This window comes from Barbus barbus (genome assembly GCF_936440315.1).
Source record: "Barbus barbus genome assembly, chromosome: 12".
NCBI classification, from domain to species: domain Eukaryota; kingdom Metazoa; phylum Chordata; class Actinopteri; order Cypriniformes; family Cyprinidae; genus Barbus; species Barbus barbus.
Genome location: NC_136740.1, coordinates 6,016,875 through 6,037,325, shown reverse-complemented (window position 1 = coordinate 6,037,325; position 20,451 = coordinate 6,016,875). Strand labels below are relative to the sequence as shown.

Here is a 20,451-nt window from a genome sequence, read left to right as displayed (position 1 = left end):
CTACTGTTTTTCATACAAATAACTAGAAACCATGTAGATACATTTTTACCAGGTATTGAGCTTTTAACTGTGTTATGTTATCATGATCTAAATGTATGCTACTATGGAAGATCAATTAAAATTCACCATATAAAAATGAGTTTGGTACAATTTTTACATATGCTACTATTTGTAGTAATGAACATAAATTTACATCTGCATCCTAACTCAAGCTACTGTCAAATGTGTCATTGTGTCAAAAGTAATATTATACTAATATTGCAGCCTGCACTCCTGAACACACAGATCATCAAAGTCAGACAACAAACCTGTTTCATGATTTGAAACAATATCAATGCAGAAACTATTTTTTTTCTATGAAGATATTTATTTTGTTAAAGAAAAATGACTTGTTTAAACAATTAAAACAAATAAAGTGTTTGTCATGTTCTGACCATAAAGAGTAGTTTAAAACCACACCACAATTAACAGGCTGGTTTCTACAACTTTCACTTGGGAGCAAAAATCTGCCTTTAAACTTGAAAGAAATAAAGATTTGAAATTTATTGCGATAATTATCTATATTGACTAATATGAAAAATTGTATTGTGATCATTTTTTTGGCCCATATCGCCCAACCCTACTTTGGACCAAGTAAAAATACTTCAATTTGTTTCAGCCTTTTTTCTCAAATTATTTGTTTGGTTTACTTCAAACCTTTAATTTCGATTGAATATTAATCAAAAATATGTCTTTTCCCACAGACAAAAACATTTATACAATGTAGAAAGATTATTTATTATAAATTGTTTGGCCTGTTGCCGACCACTGCCATAGACCATACTCAATCAATATATTTTCTTTAGACATGTGCCAAAATGTTACTTTATGTAATTGTTTTGGGGAGGGGGAGGGTAATAACTTAATTTCTCTATAAACAAAAGCTAGATTAGCTACAATATGAAAGTAGAATTTTCAAACTAAAAACATTTTGTTAGTCAATGTTTAATTTAGCTTACTTGCTCTAAATAAAGACAACTTTGAAAGACCTTAATGTGATGTGTTTTTAAAATATGCATAATATTTTTTTTTATGAACTCACTTTTTTCAGTGCATATCTTTCTCTTTTCACAGGACAAACCGGCAGTACTGTGCCTTCAGAATTTGATTGTGAGAGATATAGCCAATCAGCAGCGAGGAATGTTCCTCATCAGTCACTCCACACCTCCAGAAATGTACGAGCTCCACGCCGCTTCCAAAGACGACAGAAACGCTTGGATGAAACTCGTTCAGCAGACAGTGAGCAAGTCAGAGTCCATTCACAATTCTTTGCCCCAACATCTCAATGCACCGCTAAAATATCTCTGCACAAGCGACACCAAACACTTCATCTGTGTATTTCTCTTATGCAGCTGTCCATCAAGAGTGGATTTCCCTCTGATTGAAACTGAGGACAAAGCTTTGATACGACGACTCAGAGGTTTGTATCGAAAATCTGTTGTCAAACCACCTTAGCTTTGCTCAGTTTTTTTTTTTTTTTTCTTCATTTTTGTTTCGTTTCTTTCTCTCTCTAGCTGATATCCAGCAGAAGGATCGTGAAGTTTTGGAGCTGTTGCAGGAGCGTGTGACATTGTTCTCTGATTTGTCCGAGGCCACCGGTGGTCAGAATGTTAACGTTCCCTCAAACTCCAGAAATATATTCAGAGCAGATACACCCTACGCTCCCCAGGCGGAAAAGCTACTGAATGATGCCATTGTTGAGGGTAGGCAGAGGAGTGTACAGCATTATAGAAAATACTTACACTGTAGTAATGAAGGACATTAACACTGCTTTCTTATTTATTTCAAAATTCAGTGGACAGACTGAGTGAAGTGCTGTTGGGTTCCTGCATTGAGCGTTCACAGTCCTGCACACTGAATGGTGAATCGACAGAGGTACAATTCACCTCTAAAACAACAGGTACCATATTTGTCTTTGGCATACACTGTGATTTATGCTACTATTTTTATTTTATTTTTTTAATTATCTACATGTTAATTATCTAAAGTACACTATTTCTTAATCTGTATTTTGGTCTTGTTTTTACAGTAAAATATTAACATTATAAATACAGAAAATAATTCATATTAAAAATAAAATAAATTAAAAGTATAAAAAAAATAGATACTAACATTTCAACATTATTGAAAAAAGGTAAGATATTAAGAGTAGCTTCAGAGACTCATTCTGTTACATTTATTGTTCTTACATCAGTGGCAATTCGTTTTTTAAGGATACATCTAACAAAATGTAGTGAAATTAAAAATAGGAATAAAATAACTATTTGCCACATTCTCTGAAAACAAATTTTGGTTGCACTTTATTTTACAGTATGTGTACTTACAGTGTACTTACCTAAGAAAGTTACAAGAAAGGTAACTACATGGGGTAGGGTTAGGTTTAGGGTTAGTACTTAGTTATTACCTTAATTACTATAATAAGTACATAGTATGTACATGAGGAACAGGACTGTAAAATAAAGTGCTAGCATGAATATTCAGATCATTTCTACTGGGAAATAATGCGTATATGTATTAGGACGGATGATTTATTAAAAATAAGTAACTTTATTATTGTAGGGGTTTCTGTAATTAATCCTGATTAATCCCACCTAACTTTAAAATTTGTTACATTCGTGACAGTAAAAGACAGTATTAACTGGGCATTGTAGTTTATATACATGAATATAAGCTTAATTTGCTTATATTGTATTTTGTCCCCATGGCGTTATGGTAAAAGGGATTGAAGATAATAAAGCTTTGAAATAAAACTCCCAACGTTTCATCCTTATTTCTCATATTTCTTTCCTTGAAATAGATAAAGGAACAATATCAGTTAACGGAACCCATGAAATAAACAGCCTATCTAACAAGGTAAGGTCTGATAATTTACAGTCAGGTCCATAAATATTGGGACATCGACACAATTCTAACATTTTTGGCTCTATACACCACCACAATGAATTTAAAATTAAACGAACAAGATGTGCTTTAACTGCAGACTGTCAGCTTTAATTTGAGGGTATTTACATCCAAATCAGGTGAACGGTGTAGGAATTACAACAGTTTGCATATGTGCCTCCCACTTGTTAAGGGACCAAAAGTAATGGGACAGAATAATAATCATAAATCAAACTTTCACTTTTTAATACCTGGTTGCAAATCCTTTGCAGTCAATTACAGCCTGAAGTCTGGAATGCATAGACATCACCAAACGCTGGGTTTCATCCCTGGTGATGCTCTGCCAGGCCTCTACTGCAACCGTCTTCAGTTCCTGCTTGTTCTTGGGGCATTTTCCCTTCAGTTTTGTCTTCAGCAAGTGAAATGCATGCTCAATCGGATTCAGGTCAGGTAATTGACTTGGCCATTGCATAACAGGCCACTTCTTTCCCTTCAAAAACTCTTTGGTTGCTTTTGCAGTATGCTTTGGGTCATTGTCCATCTGCACTGTGAAGCACCGTCCAGTGAGTTCTGAAGCATTTGGCTGAATATGAGCAGATAATATTGCCCGAAACACTTCAGAATTCATCCTGCTGCTTTTGTCAGCAGTCACATCATCAATAAATACAAGAGAACCAGTTCCACTGGCAGCCATACATGCCCACGCCATGCCACTACCACCACCATGCTTCACTGATGAGGTGGTATGCTTAGGATCATGAGCAGTTCCTTTCCTTCTCCATACTCTTCTCTTCCCATCACTCTGGTACAAGTTGATCTTGGTCTCATCTGTCCATAGAATGTTGTTCCAGAACTGTGAAGGCTTTTTTTAGATGTCGTTTGGCAAACTCTAATCTGGCCTTCCTGTTTTTGAGGCTCACCAATGGTTTACATCTTGTGGTGAACCCTCTGTATTCACTCTGGTGAAGTCTTCTCTTGATTGTTGACTTTGACACACATACACCTACCTCCTGGAGAGTGTTCTTGATCTGGCCAACTGTTGTGAAGGGTGTTTTCTTCACCAGGGAAAGAATTCGTCGGTCATCCACCACAGTTGTTTTCCGTGGTCTTCCGGGTCTTTTGGTGTTGCTGAGCTCACCGGTGCGTTCCTTCTTTTTAATAATGTTCCAAACTTTTGTTTTGGCCACGCCTAATGTTTTTGCTATCTCTCTGATGGGTTTGTTTTGTTTTTTCAGCCTAATGATGGCTTGCTTCACTGATAGTGACAGCTCTTTGGATCTCATCTTGACAGTTGACAGCAACAGATTCCAAATGCAAATAGCACACTTGAAATGAACTCTGGACCTTTTATCTGCTCATTGTAATTGGGATAATGAGGGAATAACACACACCTGGCCATGGAACAGCTGAGAAGCCAATTGTCCAATTACTTTTGGTCCCTTGACAAGTGGGAGGCACATATGCAAACTGTTGTAATTCCTACACCGTTCACCTGATTTGGATGTAAATACCCTCAAATTAAAGCTGAAAGTCTGCAGTTAAAGCACATCTTGTTCGTTTCATTTGAAATCCATTGTGGTGGTGTATAGAGCCAAAAATGTTAGAATTGTGTCAATGTCCCAATATTTATGGACCTGACTGTACATAAAAATGTTCCTTTGCTGACATTCCAGAACATATTGGATTCATTATTATTATTTATTATTACATTTCACAGGACAGGAATGGGAACCAGCTGCAGGACAAGATGTTGAATGAGGTACACCTTAAGGAAGCTTTAAAAAAAAAAAACTAATATCGAAGATAAAAACAAAGATAACTGTCTAAACTATTTGTGTTGTAGGAGGTGTGCCAAAGACTTGTGAACCTCAGCACTCAGCTTCATGCACTACAGGTGAGATTTAGACAGAGGGGTGTGCTAAATGGGGAGATTTCAGACAAGTGACTCGTTGTTGGTGTGTCTGTAGGCTGCAGTGATCAAGCAGGACTCAATCCTGGAGGTGTACATGCAGAAGGACTTGTGTCCCACTACAACAGTAGTGCTGGAGGCAGGTGGTCCTGAGGGTACTCAAGGAGATCTGGCAGAGCTACAGCGCAAATACAACCTGCTGCAAGGAGAAGTGATCCGACTACGGGCCGCCCAGGACAAGACGGGCGATAGGGCGCCAATTCAGCTTGAAAAACAACTCCAAGAGCTGCGGCTTAAAGACACCGTGGACACACGTGACACGTTGATCTCACAGGAAACAGCAGTTCAGGTGGATGGCATGCAGGAGGACGGCAAGACGGCTGACAGTCCCAGAGGTGAGTCCTCTTAAAACACTTCTCAGCATTCCTTTCCCTTTCTCCCCTCAACTGCTGTATCCCCTGCACACTATCTTACTATTTATTACTCTGGGAACATGTAATGTCTTGCCTCTCGTTCTTGGTTCTTGTCCTTGTCTTTGCAGTGGAGATAAGTGCAGGTGTTCTGTTAATGAAAGTGATACTATTAAAACTTATCAATGGCTAAATTTCCATCCGCATATATTAATGCAAATTTTGGGATAGCAAGAGGTGGATATTTTTTTTTTTAAATTTGCTAAGAAAACGTGCATAAAATATGACGGAAAAACATTGACTGAATAAATTTTATGCACAACTCGACTTTGCCTCAAGCCAGTATTTTTCAAACCCTAGGGGTTATTAGTAGAATTGCATGGGGTTTGTGAGTTAAAAGGTAATAATTGCCTCGTAAATAGATGATTTTGTTTACCAGCAATGGTCATGTGACTGTTAGGAATAGTTAACTCAAAAATAAAAATTTTGCTGCAATGAATGGGTGTTGTCTACGGAGCCCCAAAAAGGGATAAATGTTTTGCGTTCTCTCGAGAAACTTTGCGTTCCCTTGCAAAACTTACACGTTTTTGTCCCCCATAGAAAAGCACGCTTAACGTGGCTTAATATAAAAATTGAACAAAAATTGTATTAAACAAAACAATCATTAGAGCGTTTTTAGCTTCAAAGCTGTTGCTTACAGTCTTTATTCCATAATGTTGATTTCTCCAGTGAAAGTCATCTGGTCTGAATCAGGTGAGAAATATGCAAAGATCCGTCATGGGCTTTTTCACTGAAAGAATCATTATAATGGATTCCACAAGAGACGGTTTTACAGTTGAAATACCTTAATGATTTAGTTTTTTACAAACACCAAATGTTCACATTTCACATTACACATCCCTCTGGTCTCTATCATATTGCATATAGAATCAGACCTCACAAACACACACTGCTTTGTCTGGTTTTCAGATCTGCAGGATATTCCAGAGGAGAGCGAGTGTGGGACTGAAGCTCACAGTTAACATCAGCTCAACCGTAACCTCCTCCTCCAAAACTCTAGAAACTCACCTCAGCAGTCAGCTGTGACTCGAGGCCTGTTCACACCACGCCAAATACGGAAAAATCAGGTGTGGTTTATTTAATTTGAATGAACTGCTGTTAATATATCCGACACTAACATTTACATGCTGACAATGTGACAGATTTTTTTTATGAATAGGGAATGTAATTCTCTTTTCTATCTAACTGCACATAATGCTGGTGGTCCTCATGAACAGACTATTTTGCTAAACAACAGTTCTCTGTCTCTGTATTGTCTTGTATTTGGTGTTATTTGATAAAAACCATAGCGAGGGCTATTTGAAAATATGTAAATACTGTTTTAATTTCCTTCTCTGTAAAAAACGGGTGTCTCAAACGGCACAACACTTTGTGTATTGGAGTAATCAGGGTAATTCTGCTTTTTCTATAAGCGCCGCCTCCTCTCAGAGAGTGATTTAGCATTTTCGTTCAGCCCTGCTGTTTTTACGCATTGGTTTGAACGGACAAAATGATCAAATTTGTGACCAAATTTGTGTTGGTGTGAACAGGCCTTTACTCTGTAGAATAATGTTATTGCATTTTATATTAAACATAGTATAGAAGTCTTTTATCAAGATTTTCAATGTTTTTGCAAACATTATCTACATTTTACAGTTATTTAAATGGTTAATGGTGTATTTTTTTTTTAATGAAAGGACTAAATACTGAGTTGGAACTGAAGGAAACATTAGAAGATATTCTGTGCTCGTGCTGACTTCCAGTTTTAATATATCGATTGTCAATTTTAGCTGTATTGTCCATTGTTATATTATTGGAAGGATGTGTCATTGGACATGATTTTTTTCTGCTGAAAATAAGTGATATTATGGTAAAGATGAAATGTAGCACATTGAATGCCCTGCTCATTTGGCAGCAGCTTAAAAAAAGACTTTGAATGCGGTTATAACTACCGTTTGCATCCTATAAATGATAATAAATGTTATGAACAGTGGAGGTTTTCTCTTGTACTGATAAAAAAAAAAGTTATTGATAATGGAATGAAGTGGAAAAAGATTGTAAATTCTTTTCTGGCCACTTGAAATCACACTAAAGCTTTGTTTAATGTCTGAAATGTATAAATGTTTGAGGAAGAACAGCGCCCTTTAAACATAGCTGTTAAATCATTGTTTATATATTGCATTTTTTATTCATTTTTCATTGTACTGTGTGTTTAAATATATGGCTGTAATCATGTATTTTGTCATCTATATAAATGCATTGATAACTGCTTTATTGTATTTCTTTAACTGCACAACAGATTAACATCTGAACATTTTCCAGACACATGAAGGGGTTTACATTAAAGAAGCCGAGATCTGAGCCAAGAGAAGCAAATGTGAAAAAAGAAGCTTGAACTGTTTTGTGACTGGACAAAATGCTTATGCAGAAACCTGTGTAAAAATGTAAACATTTCAAAATTCGAACAATATGTGAATTTGCATCTTGAATGCTCATGTTGCCCATACACTACAAAACTTTCAAATCGTCATAATACATTAGAATTATAATGGCTGACCAGACAGGGATGCACAAATAATGCATAAACCAACATTTGATTGAACACAATTGCAAAAGTGACTGACATTTAACATGCTCTACACGATGACTTAGATTGCTGTTGTTTTCAAACTACACAACTGTCTGTTGTCACTTGTCAGTTCCAGTCAAAACACATTTTATACTACAGGTCTTGCATTGTGGACTGGTCTACCTAAACATCTCTTAGGCATCGGAAAAGGCACAGTTGTGTAGCGTGAAAAACACCAATCTGACAACTTTAAAAGTTGTGTAGTGTATGTTAAATGTTAGTCACTTTCGCAACTGTCAAATGTTGGTTTATACACTATTTGTGCATCCCTATCCTGATATTTCTAATACATTAATATTGTACACAAAGTACCGAACATAATAGTACTTTTTTATCGTCATTCATCAAAAACATATATACAAATTAAATATAAATTCAAGGCAAAGAATGATCCTTTTTGTTACAAAAAGAAAATAAGACACTTTTTGGAATGCGAAGAGGGTGAGTAAATTATGACGAGAACCATTCATTAAACTATAGAAGAGTCTGCAAGTTCTCCAGTGAGCAGGATATACAGTCATGGCCAAAAATATCTGCACCCTTGGTAAATATGAACAAAGGCAGCTGTGAAAATTAATCTGCATTGTTGATCCTTTTGATCTTTTATTTAAAAAATTCACAAAAATGTAACCTTTCATTGGATAAGAATTTAACATGGGGGGGAAATATCATTATGAAATAAATGTTTCTCTCAAATACACGTTGGACACAATTATTGGCACCGCTACAAATTCTTATGAGTACAATATCTCTGAAGTATATTCCCATTCATATTCACAATTTTGAGCACTCCAGGGGGATTATGAACATGAAATTATCCAGCCATGGCTTCCTGTTTCACAGAAATATAAACAGGAGGGAAAACAAAGCCCAAATTCCCTTAATCATCCATCACAATGAGAAAAAACAAAGAATATATTTCTGATGTGCAGCAAAAGATAATTGAGCTTCACAAATTAGTGAAGTGGCTTTAAGAAAAGAGCTAGAGCAGTGAAAATCCCCATTTCCACCATCAGGGCAATAATTAACAATTTCCAATCAACAGAAAATGTTGCGAAACTGCCTGGAAGAGGACGTGTGTCTATATCGTCCAAATGCACGGTGAGAAGGAGAGTTTGAGTGGCTAAAGACTCTCCAAGGACCACAGCTGGAGAATTGCAGAAAATAGTTGAGCCTCGGGGTCAGAAAACCTTTTTAAAAAATTGTCAAACAGCACCAACGTCACCACATGTTGTTTGGGGGGGGTTTCAAGAAAAAATATCCAAGCTCATCCAAAAACAAACTCCAGCATATTCAGTTATCAGACACGACTGGAACTTCAAATGGGACTGGCTTCTATGGTCAGATGAAACTAAAAAATGAGCTTTTTAGCAGCAAACACTCAAGATGGGTTTGGTGAACACAGGGATAAAAAGTACCCCATGTGTACAATGAAATATACTGCTGTATTTGTGATGTTGTGGGCCTATATTTCTGCTGGAGGTCCTGGACATCTTGTTTAGACACATGGCATCATGGATTCTATCAAATACCAAAAGATAAAAAAATCAACAAGTGACTGACTCTGTTAGAAATCTTATAATGGGTCATGTTTGGATCTTCCAACTGTACAATAATCCAAACACAAACCTCAAAAACAACACAAAATGGGTCACTGAGCACAAAACCAAGCTTCTGCTGGCCATTCCAGTCCTCTGACCTGAACCCTATAAATGAGTGGGTGAACTGAAGAGAAGAAGCACCGTCATGGAGCTGTGAATCTGAAGGATCTGGAGTGATTCTGGATGAAGGAATGGTCTCTGATCTCTTGTCAGGTGTTCTCTAACCTCATCAGGCATTATAGGAGAACATTTAGATCTGTTAAACTGGTAAATGGAGGTTTCAAAAAGTATTGAATAAAAGGGTGCCGTTAATTGCAGCCAATTTGTATTAGAGAAAAACATTTATTTCATAATGATATTTCCCCCCATTTTAAATTCTTATTTTCCAATGAAAGGTTAGATTTTTGTAATTTTTTTAAATAAAAGATCAAAAGGATTAACAATGCAGATTAATTTTCACAGCCGCCTTTGGTCATATTTACCTGTTTGTATTTTTGGCCATGACTGTACAAACTGATGGCAAAAAAGCAGCTTTTATTTTTCCGGTTTAATGTTATTTTGTGTGTTTGATTCCTCCTCCCGTGACTCCCGTGATCCTCCAGCTGTTTCTCCAGAACGTCATCAGCTCCATCGTTCCTAATGATATAGTCAAACTTCGCACCCTCATCCAAACCACACTCGGACTCAGCGTCGTCTATACCTGGACAGGCACACAAGGACATGATCACATCATTACCAATTTTTCTTAAGCATTTTTACCTGTGGTGAATCTCCAGCCCCTCTGTGATCTGGTCTGCTCAGAAGCCTCCACCCGGACACAGATACATCTATCAGAAAACTCTTCATGGAACCATTGCACGTCTGACATCCTTCTGCAATCGCTGATTATCTAATCGATGGATAGTATGTGATACATGTCAGCCAGAATTCCTTCACGTCTACCACTCTTTTATTTTTATGGGTTGTAGTGAAGATATTTGAATTTCTCTGTGTATCTTATGATAGTTTGTCTCAAATGAAATGGTGAGAGCGCAGCTGTGGAGACGAAGTTCATGTGTTCATGTCCTCATACAGTGAGTCAAGCTTGCTTTAGTATGTGTAGTAGACTCAACTGTGCTGCTCAGTCACACATTCTTAGATAATCTAAAGACTTGTAGAACACCTCCAGCTTGCAGGTTGTTGAGTGCGAGAGAGCTCATACCCAGATGGGCTGTGTGGCATGTTTGATGGCCAGTCTACAGGAGACGCTGGTGTCTCTTCATCTCACCCCAGCGGATCATGTCAGCACGATAACTCTCCTTATACTGACCAGAGCCCAACAGCTCCTCATAGTCAAGACTATGATCCTGATATTCACAATTACATCAGTTTCTGTTAAAGTTTTCACAGAGAACAACAATTTCCATTTCAGAACTCAAATAGAATGATATTTCAGAGAATTCACCTCAACATTTAAATGCACTCCCAAAAGTTTGTAGTGTGTTTCCAAAAAATGTTTCAACAGTTACTGTTACCACAATGAAATTAAAAAATAATAAATAATGTTGGCTTAACATAACAGTATTGTTATTCTTAATTCTGAGACCAAGCATTTCTTACTGTAACTCCTCTTTTAAACTGCACCCACCCAACCTATCAAAGACCTTCTTGCTTAATTGGCCAAGCAATCAGCAAGAACCAGTAGTATTGTTTTAGTAGGGGAGAGCGGGGTATGTTGTCACACTTTTCACACTGTCTAACATTTACTGAGCACCATATATCACAATGGTATAAATGTCATACCAAATGAAAGAAGGAAGTCTTGGGCACATATGTTGTATTCATTACATTTTCATATCTTATCTCATTACGGAGTTGTAGACTGTTGAATAGAGAATGTGCACTTGTGACAATTTGCCCCATCACACTAGATTATCTAAAAATAAGAACACAACTACTTAATTGTGAATATAGATTTTATATATAGATTGAAACCAGAACTGGAAATATAAACAATCATGCCTAGAGAATTTGGAAAAACAATTAATTTCAATCCAAACAATACACATTTCAGTAAAATTTCCGTTTTCACTGGATTGAGGTATGAGGTATGTTTAAATTGTCTTCTAAAAAGCCTAATCACCAAATGATTCATTGGAAATGGCTGCTTAGGGTTTACTTGACTCCAATGAAATGTTTTTATATTAATCTGTCGTCTTCTCCTAAGTGTAACCTCTGTTCCCAAGGAGTTTTAGGCACGTTTTTGCTTTTTTGGGGGGAGTGCCCCTCTCTCTCACCTTTTTGGGCTCAGCTCTCACTGGACCTATCATATTTGTTGGGTGCTGATATGTTTGACTCCATGCCATTTTTTCATGAATGACTTTTGGGACTTCACCTTGTCCGTCCAACAAAGATCTTTACTGTTAGTTGCTCTCACAGCAGCAAACAAATAGCTGGTCAACCGTTGGAATCCTCCTCACACAATGGACAGATGACCCTGACTGTGTTTTTGTTGGACATTATCTCGATGGAACTCTCTACTTCTCATATACATGGATCTAACGTGAAAACTGTTAATTCATGGCATTCAGCCTTTAATGATGTGTCTTCTTTTCTAAAATCTTTGTAAAAATGATTTTATTGTTATTTGTTTATCTATTAATATATTTTTATTATTATTATTATTTATTTATTTATTTTTTTCACCCAGTAAGAGCGCGTGTTAGCACATCTGCAAGTAAATAATTAGCAAGTTTGTTTTCTTCATAAAAGTAGCGGATAAAAAAACGCTTCTGTCGTTTGACTTCCGGTTCAGTGATGTCAGGAAGAAAAGGTGATTAATAAATAATATTAATATTATAATCTTATTTAACAATCACTGCTGATATTTAAATAGTATTCCATATTAAAATGCTTTATTTCAATCATTATTATTTATTGATTTGATCCTTCGCTCACTTTGAAATATGAAAAAGCTCAGCTGATATTTTTTTTTATTTCCTGCATTACGTTTTAGATACTAAATGTTTGATTTTCAAGCCATAACAAAGCCGTTTTTTTTTCGTGACCCGGAAGTATTGGATCCGTTCTTTGTTTACATGTGATATCGACCGAAGACTTTGCTGTTGTTTTGTGTGGCTGTGAACTCGATGTGATGAACGGCAGCTCGAACCCGCCTCTGGATAAAGAAGAGCATGTTTTAAAGCTCGGAGATAGTTTTGAGAAGAGACCAAAATCATCTTTTCACACCATCAGATGTGAGTCCATCGAGTGAATGGCATGAACAAACACCTCTAATCTCAAGAGTCTGACCAGTATTTGATATACATCCTGCAGATTTGATGTTAGAAATGTGTGGATTATGTAAAATCATTGACAATATGAACATAATGACTTGTTCCTCACACGCTTGAATGCATAAATAAATAAACACAATCAATGAAAACACTGTTTATGACTGAATAGCATCTGTTGTATTGTTGAGCCAGCAGTAAAAATATGCATGGATTGTATTATTAGAAGTCTATACTGTGTGCTCGTTTTCTTCCACAGATGATTTTAAACCAGCATCCATAGATACATCCTGTGAAGGAGAATTACAAGTAGGAAAAGGAGATGAGGTTACCATCACATTACCACACATACCAGTAAGAATCATTCCCTGCGAGATTCATGCATGAAACCCTTTCTACGGACCACTTACTGTCATTTCTCTCAAGGGCTCCACTCCACCAATGACCGTGTTTAAGGGCAACAAAAGGCCGTATCAGAAAGACTGCGTTCTCATCATCAACCATGACACTGGAGAGTTTATGTTGGAAAAGCTCAGCAGCAGCATACAAGTCAAGAAAACAAGGTGAGCAGCCAAATGAATTGTGAAGAGACTTCAGGTCAAGAGTCGCCTAGTCACCAAGTTGATCACTATTGATTACTATCGCTCTGTATTTTTTTAAATGAACAAATATGCTCCAAACGTTTTTCTAAATTAACTTAATAAAAAAACTAAACAAAATATAATAATTTTGCCATTACACACAAAACTGAACTATTTTAATAGCCGAAACAGTAGTATAAACTTTTTTAGGAGAAGGGGGGGGAAAAGACATTCTGACAAGCTGTCGGACGTGGGCCGGGCTAGGGCCTAAATTTGAGGCCCGTGCAGGGCTCTACCATGTTCGCCCGAATCATTCGTGATCTAGCTTCATCTACAGAAGAAGTGAGTATAAGGGTTTTTATGAATCCTTGCAAATCACCTTTCCTAATAACGTTCTAGTTAGCCAGTTTCGCGGCTGAAGTAAACAGTACTGCTCGTCACTCCACGGAAGAGCTCATTAGCATTTAAAGCAACATGGACTAAAAACAGAGCTGATTTTGGCGGGAAAAAAGGTGTTTTTTACACTACCATTGAGAAATTTTAACCAAAGTATGTTATCGACTCTTAATTAAGACCCTAAGAATCATATCAACTTGTGGAAAATGGGCATCCGATGACCCCTTTAACATGACTGGTAGCACGCAGACCATAGTTTGAGGACCACTGAGCTTAGCTATACAGTTTAATGTGAATGTGAGAGTGTGTGCAAACAGACAGAACTCATCCACACCTGCTCTGACTGACTTTCACTGTCAGTGTGTGATGCTGAAGATGTTCGTTTGTGTTGGTCAGAGCTGAGGGAAGCAGTAAGATCCAGGCTCGTATAGAGCAGCAGTCAGTGAGAGCTAACCAGCTGACGGCACAGTTCCGCACCCCCATCAAGCCCGGAGCGGGAGCTAAGACCTCTCCGACCAAAGACAACCCTTCACCTGAGCCTCAGCTGGACGACATCAAACGAGGTTAGACCGCATGCTTGCGACTATAGAGTTCTAGACAGTTATATATTCAGTTATCAAGTTTTCTTTTTTTACCCTCAAATTTGAACATTTTTCTAGTTTAATACATATATTTCTTGAAAAAGTTATGAGCAGAACAATCATTGGCACCTGCAGCTGTATGTTTGAACGCACTGTGCGCACCATGAGTGCTCTGATGACTTGAGAAATGTTTTATTTAAACCGTTATTATGCATGTCCTGTATTTCTGTCAACTGAACCAGCAATTCCAATCATTTGTGAATTTATCAATCTTTTGAGTCTGTTTTTTCTTTTCGGTGAATGTTTGCAAAAAGGTCTGAATGGAGTTGCATTTTTTCAGACCCCTGAAAGTCAGTAAAACACCAGAGACCAAACAGCCCTGTTTGTCCCCTATGTGCTAGATGAATGTCTGACAATGTTGAAACAGTAGGCTACATTTGTTCTGCTGTACTGTTGCTCTGATTGTTTGGTCTGAAGAATCAATTCTTAACTGCGTAATTGGCGACAGAGTTTAAATATTAACATGATGATATATTGATTTTTGAATTTTGTAGTGTTGTTTGTGATGGATAAAAGCCTCCTCTGTGCATCTGCAGGTGTTCATGATAACAATTTATCATGTGCTTGAGCCCTTGCCCCTTTAATCGTCGACGCTAAAGTGCCTTTTCGGTCTGATCTGTGTGCCTCGGACCACGATTTCTACCGAGTGGGACCCCCCGGACCGAGTTAGGATACTGAATGGTTCATGAATTACGTTGTCATAGCCATCGCCAACCGTTTACGCATTATAGGAGAATAGTTGTGCCTCGCTCACACAATGAAGAAAAACATTTGTTTTATGATAAGAAGAAACTTACAACAGCAACAACAAAAAGCTCATTTTAACAGGAAACTGAAGAAATTACAACAGATAAAACATTGCTTTTTGATAGAATTTAAGAATAAAAATATTTGGATTCTGTGAAACTCAATATCGAAGAACTTTACTAAAAATGCTTTGAAAAGTTAAATATTTGTGTGCCCTAGCAGGAATACAATTGTGCTGTGTTTGGTTTAGTTGTAAAATAAATAGCATTTTATTGAATTCAGCCGTTTTTTGGGGGCTTAATCTTTCTCGTTTGCTCTCGTCTCAGAGCTGCGGGCCGAGGTGGATATGATTGAGCAGATGAGCAGCAGCAGTTCGTCAGACTCTGCCAGTTGTTCTGGCAGTGGTAATGACAGCTCCTGCAGTGATGGAGAACAGGAAACTCATCTCTCCCCCAGCAGGAACAACATGGCCAATGGAATGAACAAGTCACAAGGCAGCAACCAGCTGATGAACACACTCCGTAAGTGCATTCACAATCATTTTATTCACTCCCACAGCCATAGACAAGTATTTCTCATCAGCAAGAAAAAAACTAAAGAATGATACAGCACAAAACACACAGTAGAATAACACGAAGACAGACATCTGATTTGACACAAAACACAACTTTTTGACATTTTAGGGTACATTTGCATAATGATGTACTAAAATTTTTATTTTCACACAACAACATTGTCAAAACGTTCCACATTCACACAGATCTACGAAAACTACTAAAAACACTGTATTATGCATTCCAGGCCAGTAGTTTGCGATGCGCATATAGACTGAACACGTAATATGCATGCGCATGACATCACCGTTTTCACAAATTCATGTTTTTGTAGTTTACATGGAGATGGTAACCTTTTTGTTTTCTAAAACTTGCACTTTAAAACCGTTTTCTAAAGTTTGCATTTCATAATGCTGTTTTCATGTAAATGAACGGCCAAAACAAATAAAAAGTTTTCCATTTTTCGTTGACAATGGTGGCCCGTTCACATCAAGCACGATAACTATAAAGACAACGATATAGCTCTAAAAGTCATTCTCAATATTAAAGAATAGCCGAGTCCACACCACAGCTATAATGATAAAGGCACAGAGAAACAATATAGTTGGAATCACTTTGAGAACGATTTTTTTCAGCTGATGAAAGATAAAAACATTGACAGCCAATCAGAATCAATCCTGCTATAACGAGACGATATCGTTTGCTGGTGTGGATGCTAATATAGTTATCTTTAAAGTTATCGTTCTTGGTGTGAACGGGGCTTAATACTGGAGAGGTACTGTTAATAAAGTCGGTCAGTTGGTTTAAAAGAAATAACCGACTGGTTGGGACATTAAAGTGGCAGTATTTGAAGGAACACCCTACTCTGTTTTATATGGTAAATTGTTTTGTTGTCTTTCTTCCTTCAGGAAATGATCTTCAGCTAAGTGAATCTGGCAGTGACAGTGACATCGACTGACCTCCTAGTTGATGTTCAGCACTTACAAACAGATTGTGTTTCTCTGCGTTACGTGCTTTCATAGATGATATCAGTCTTTTCACAGTTATTTCATAGATATCAGTGCTTTTGCAGTTTTATCTTGAGCTTTTAATGGCTTCATGTTAACATGGAGATATCATAGAAAGTGTTGAAGAATGTAAAATCATTTTAATAAATTTTATTTTTATTGCAAAGGGACATTTTTGAACAGATAAGGTTGTGTAAATCATTCAAATTGAATATTGTACCTTTGGTTGTTCAGTATTTTTATGAAGCTAAAAATCATCATGGCTTGTACCGTTCCCCTCGTGTTCAGTGTTACATAAACCAAATTATTTGCGTGATCTTTATTCTGACTGCTTTTCGCATTGCCTATGAAGTTCAGCCACAGTTTAGAATTCAGTGGCAAACAGCAAGTACAAATGATTTTGTTGCATTTTGTGACATAAGGGTCACAACCCCTCACGTAAAACATTTAAAAATACTTACTGTCGATACTCAGTGTCTCAAAATATGTGTATGTGGTTATCTGTTGAAGTGTATACTGCTGGTTTAACCAAAAATAAATTGTTTTATTGCACTGTACACAATATTAATGTTGTAAATAGCATCTGGAATGTAAGATAAAAGTCAAAAACAAACCATTAGTGGGTCTGGGTGATTATTATCATTATTATTTACTTTACAAGTATCATCAATGCTTTCTTTTTTTTTTTATAAAGTAGTATATAGACAAAAAAATGCATGCTGAAGTTACCACCATGTAAAAATCTATACATGTAGTATCTTTAGTTATACTATATTTTACATCCATGCATACTTCAACACAATGCACTTTCGCCATAATCAAATTTGTTTCATATCTCCTGAACCAAACATGATAACACAGAAAAGGTGATGTCTGCCCCCATGTTTTGATGCTCGAGGATTACAGTGATACCGTATAAATGTTCAGGTGAAGAGTTAATGGTGATAATTAGCAATATGAGAAGGAAATAACATTATCTGAGCATCACAGGATCATAGCATTTACAAAAGTCCATTTTATGCCTACTATTTTTTTCATTCTTTGATACTTAGCTATTTTCTTCAGTAATACATTACAAGATTGTTTTCAAGAATACTATCATATGGGTCATTCTTCAATTGGGGTGGCAAATGAGAGGCAGAATTTGTTAAAATGCTTGTTTTCTAATAAAATATATTGCTATGCATTTAAAATGACTTTAATATGCTATATCCATTAAAATGAAAGCTTAAGAACATTTCGATTTTTAAATAATTGCAATCAAACACTGGTGACACAGCCACTTATGTCTATGTCATTCACAGACTTTATATTACAAGTTACTGTAGGCTCTGTGGAGGAACACCACAGACAAATCAGCCTAAATCCAGACTTTTCTAAAAGTGGAGGTTGACATCATTATGATTTCAAGATCAGGGGACATTTTGGAATTACTAATAAGTATGTATTTATCAACATTGTGATTAAAATATGTAAAATCTGCAAGTTATCAACATAACACCACAGCCACTAATAAAGTGCGGCACATGAAATTGTCAGAAATTTAGCTAAACTTGAGAAAATGAATAAGAATGTACTCCCCATGCACTCCTCAGATCACCCAGCACCTGCAGTGACCTTTACACACAGGAAGAAGTCCAAATAGATCTCCCCCTTTTCTTACATTTTTTCCCCTTTTCTTTCTTACATTGTTGTAACACCACAGACATGAATTTGGGGGACACAACTTTTTTCTTAAATATAACAAAATATGTCTTTTTTTAAACAATATAATAAAATTGTACATGTTAAATAAAATCTATATTCACATTATAACCACTTTGTGTTAAAAATGTTATATTGTTGCAATTACATTCCATGATACCTCTCTAAGGTATGGCGGGAACATGCATATTTGGTTACAAATGCAATCTCTCAAACTCAATTAAATATGTATTTTAAAACAAAAATGTAACTATTAGTGCACAAATTGTGCTTACCCTACAGAATACAAACATGCAAATATTTGATAATTTATTAGTATTTAAAATTTATTTCAACTGTTGTAAACTAGAGGGACACCACTTGCCACCGCAATTGAAGAATGACCCATATATTTCAGAGATATATAAAAAGAAATCACATCAGGTAAGTGTATTTTTTCTTACCTCTCGGGCAGAGTCAGGTAAGCAGTAGTGTTTCCAATACATTCTTGTTCTCTCTCAACGATGCTCTAACATCACATGCAGAACTGTTTGCTTGCTTTCTGTATATTTAATCTATTCGCATTTTGAATAAAAGTTTTAATAAATGAGTTTTGTCTACCTCATGTATAGGAGATTTAATGCAGGTGCATAATGCAGGGTGGGATTAAATTAGTGTTGCTGTTAGATAACGCGTCGGGTGTTCTGTTAATTACTGCGATTGTGGGAAGATCATTTCAACAGCCAGGAAAGGTGAATGAAAACGCCTCTCTGTGATGTTACCACAAGGCATAACTTACTTACAGATCTCAGGCTTCTGGAGGGGATGTAGATAAGAGTGAGGAGGGAGTAGGAGGGTGCTGAGCCTGTGGCTGTTCTGTAGGCAAACATCATGTCTTGAACTTGATGCGAGCCGCAACCGGTAGCCAGTGTAAGGAGATAAAGAGAGTTGTAACATGGGCTCTTTTGGGTTCATGGAAGACCAGTCTTGCCCCTGCATTCTGAATCAAGGTTTGATTGTGCTTGATGGAAGTCCAGCCATCCAGAAATGACAAGGGCCTGATCTTTCTGATGTTGTGCAATGCAAACCTGCAAGATTGAGCAGTCTTTGCAGTGTGGGCTTTGAAAGTCAGCTGGTCACCAAAGAATAATTTTTGATGAACCTAGCTTGATGGTGAAGTCATGATGTAGAGTCGGAGTGGCGGGAAAACGAAAAGCCCAGTCTTTGCCAGGTTGAGCTGCAGGTGATGTTCCTTCATCCATGTTTGCCAGGCAGCCTGAGATCCATGCAGCTACTATTGGATTGTCTGGTTGAAATGAAAGATAGAGCTGTGTGTCATCAGCATAGCTATGGTAGGAGAAACCATGCGCTTGTATAATGGGTCCCAGTGATGTAGTGTATATGGAGAAGAGGAGGGGTCCAGGAGCTGATCCGTGAGGAAACCCTGACCAATTGATGTTCTTTGGATACCTCTCCGCCCCAGGAAACCCTGAAAGACCTACCTGTGAGATAAGATTCAAACCAGTGGAGTGCAGATCCAGTGATGGTAGAAAGGAGAATCTGATGATTCACAGTGTCAGAAGTGACAGAGAGATCCAGTAGAATAAGAACTGATGATTTGGAATCAGCTTTCGCAATCTGCAGGGCTATTCTGACCGACAGTAAAGCAGTCTCAGTTGAACGCTCGCTGCTAAAACCTGATTGGTTAATGTTCAGTTGGTCATTGTGTGAAATAAATAATGTAAGTGTGTCTATTAAGGTGTGAACCAAATGATCCATTCCATTAGAATAACAAAAGAACAGCATTCCTCAGGAACGTCTTGTAGATTACAGGATCTCCAGTGGGAAGGTCCTAACACTAGCCCATTTGTTTCAGGTATAAGACAGAACTTTGGGAGAAGCTATAGGATTCATACAAGTGTTAAGATTGTTTGAAGGAAAACATGCTAACATTACTAACATACACTACCATCTTCAATAAATTCTTCTCCCCATAAAAATTTTGGACAAGCCTACTTAATTTTTTGCATTAGAGTAATCTAGTACATTGGTGAGCCACCCAA

At 37.1% G+C, this 20,451-nt stretch overlaps 2 protein-coding genes and 1 pseudogene across 4 annotated transcripts in view; 2 read left to right on the top strand and 1 right to left on the bottom strand.

The window, feature by feature from the left end:
- Window positions 1-7,547, top strand: part of LOC306878183 (rho guanine nucleotide exchange factor 2-like) — a 43,817-nt gene extending 36,270 nt beyond the window's left edge. The window contains exons 13-21 of one of the 2 annotated variants that reach the window (XM_079430368.1): window positions 1,114-1,286; window positions 1,392-1,459; window positions 1,554-1,742; window positions 1,835-1,939; window positions 2,837-2,892; window positions 4,637-4,678; window positions 4,763-4,813; window positions 4,887-5,223; window positions 6,208-7,547. In XM_079430368.1, the coding sequence (XP_079286494.1) occupies window positions 1,114-1,286; window positions 1,392-1,459; window positions 1,554-1,742; window positions 1,835-1,939; window positions 2,837-2,892; window positions 4,637-4,678; window positions 4,763-4,813; window positions 4,887-5,223; window positions 6,208-6,260 (1,074 nt within the window). In that variant the 3' untranslated portion in view covers window positions 6,261-7,547. Of the gene's footprint in view, window positions 1-1,113; window positions 1,460-1,553; window positions 1,743-1,834; window positions 1,940-2,836; window positions 2,893-4,636; window positions 4,679-4,762; window positions 4,814-4,886; window positions 5,224-6,207 lie in introns of both variants that reach the window. The other variant, XM_079430367.1, reaches the window with a different exon arrangement.
- Window positions 6,295-11,409, bottom strand: LOC306878057 (phosphomevalonate kinase-like; annotated as a pseudogene). The gene is made up of 5 exons: window positions 11,290-11,409; window positions 10,709-10,853; window positions 10,267-10,396; window positions 10,094-10,207; window positions 6,295-6,332 (listed from the first exon to the last, which is right to left on the bottom strand). The product of its transcript is annotated as a phosphomevalonate kinase-like (transcript).
- Window positions 11,410-12,251: 842 nt separating this feature from the next.
- On the top strand, window positions 12,252-17,893 carry LOC306877981 (ELL-associated factor 1-like). Its single transcript, XM_079430051.1, has 6 exons — window positions 12,252-12,743; window positions 13,039-13,133; window positions 13,206-13,342; window positions 14,153-14,319; window positions 15,471-15,665; window positions 16,607-17,893. The coding sequence occupies exons 1-6, from the start codon at window positions 12,641-12,643 to the stop codon at window positions 16,654-16,656; spliced, it is 747 nt and encodes a 248-aa protein (XP_079286177.1). The 5' UTR covers window positions 12,252-12,640; the 3' UTR covers window positions 16,657-17,893.
- Window positions 17,894-20,451: the final 2,558 nt, after the last annotated feature.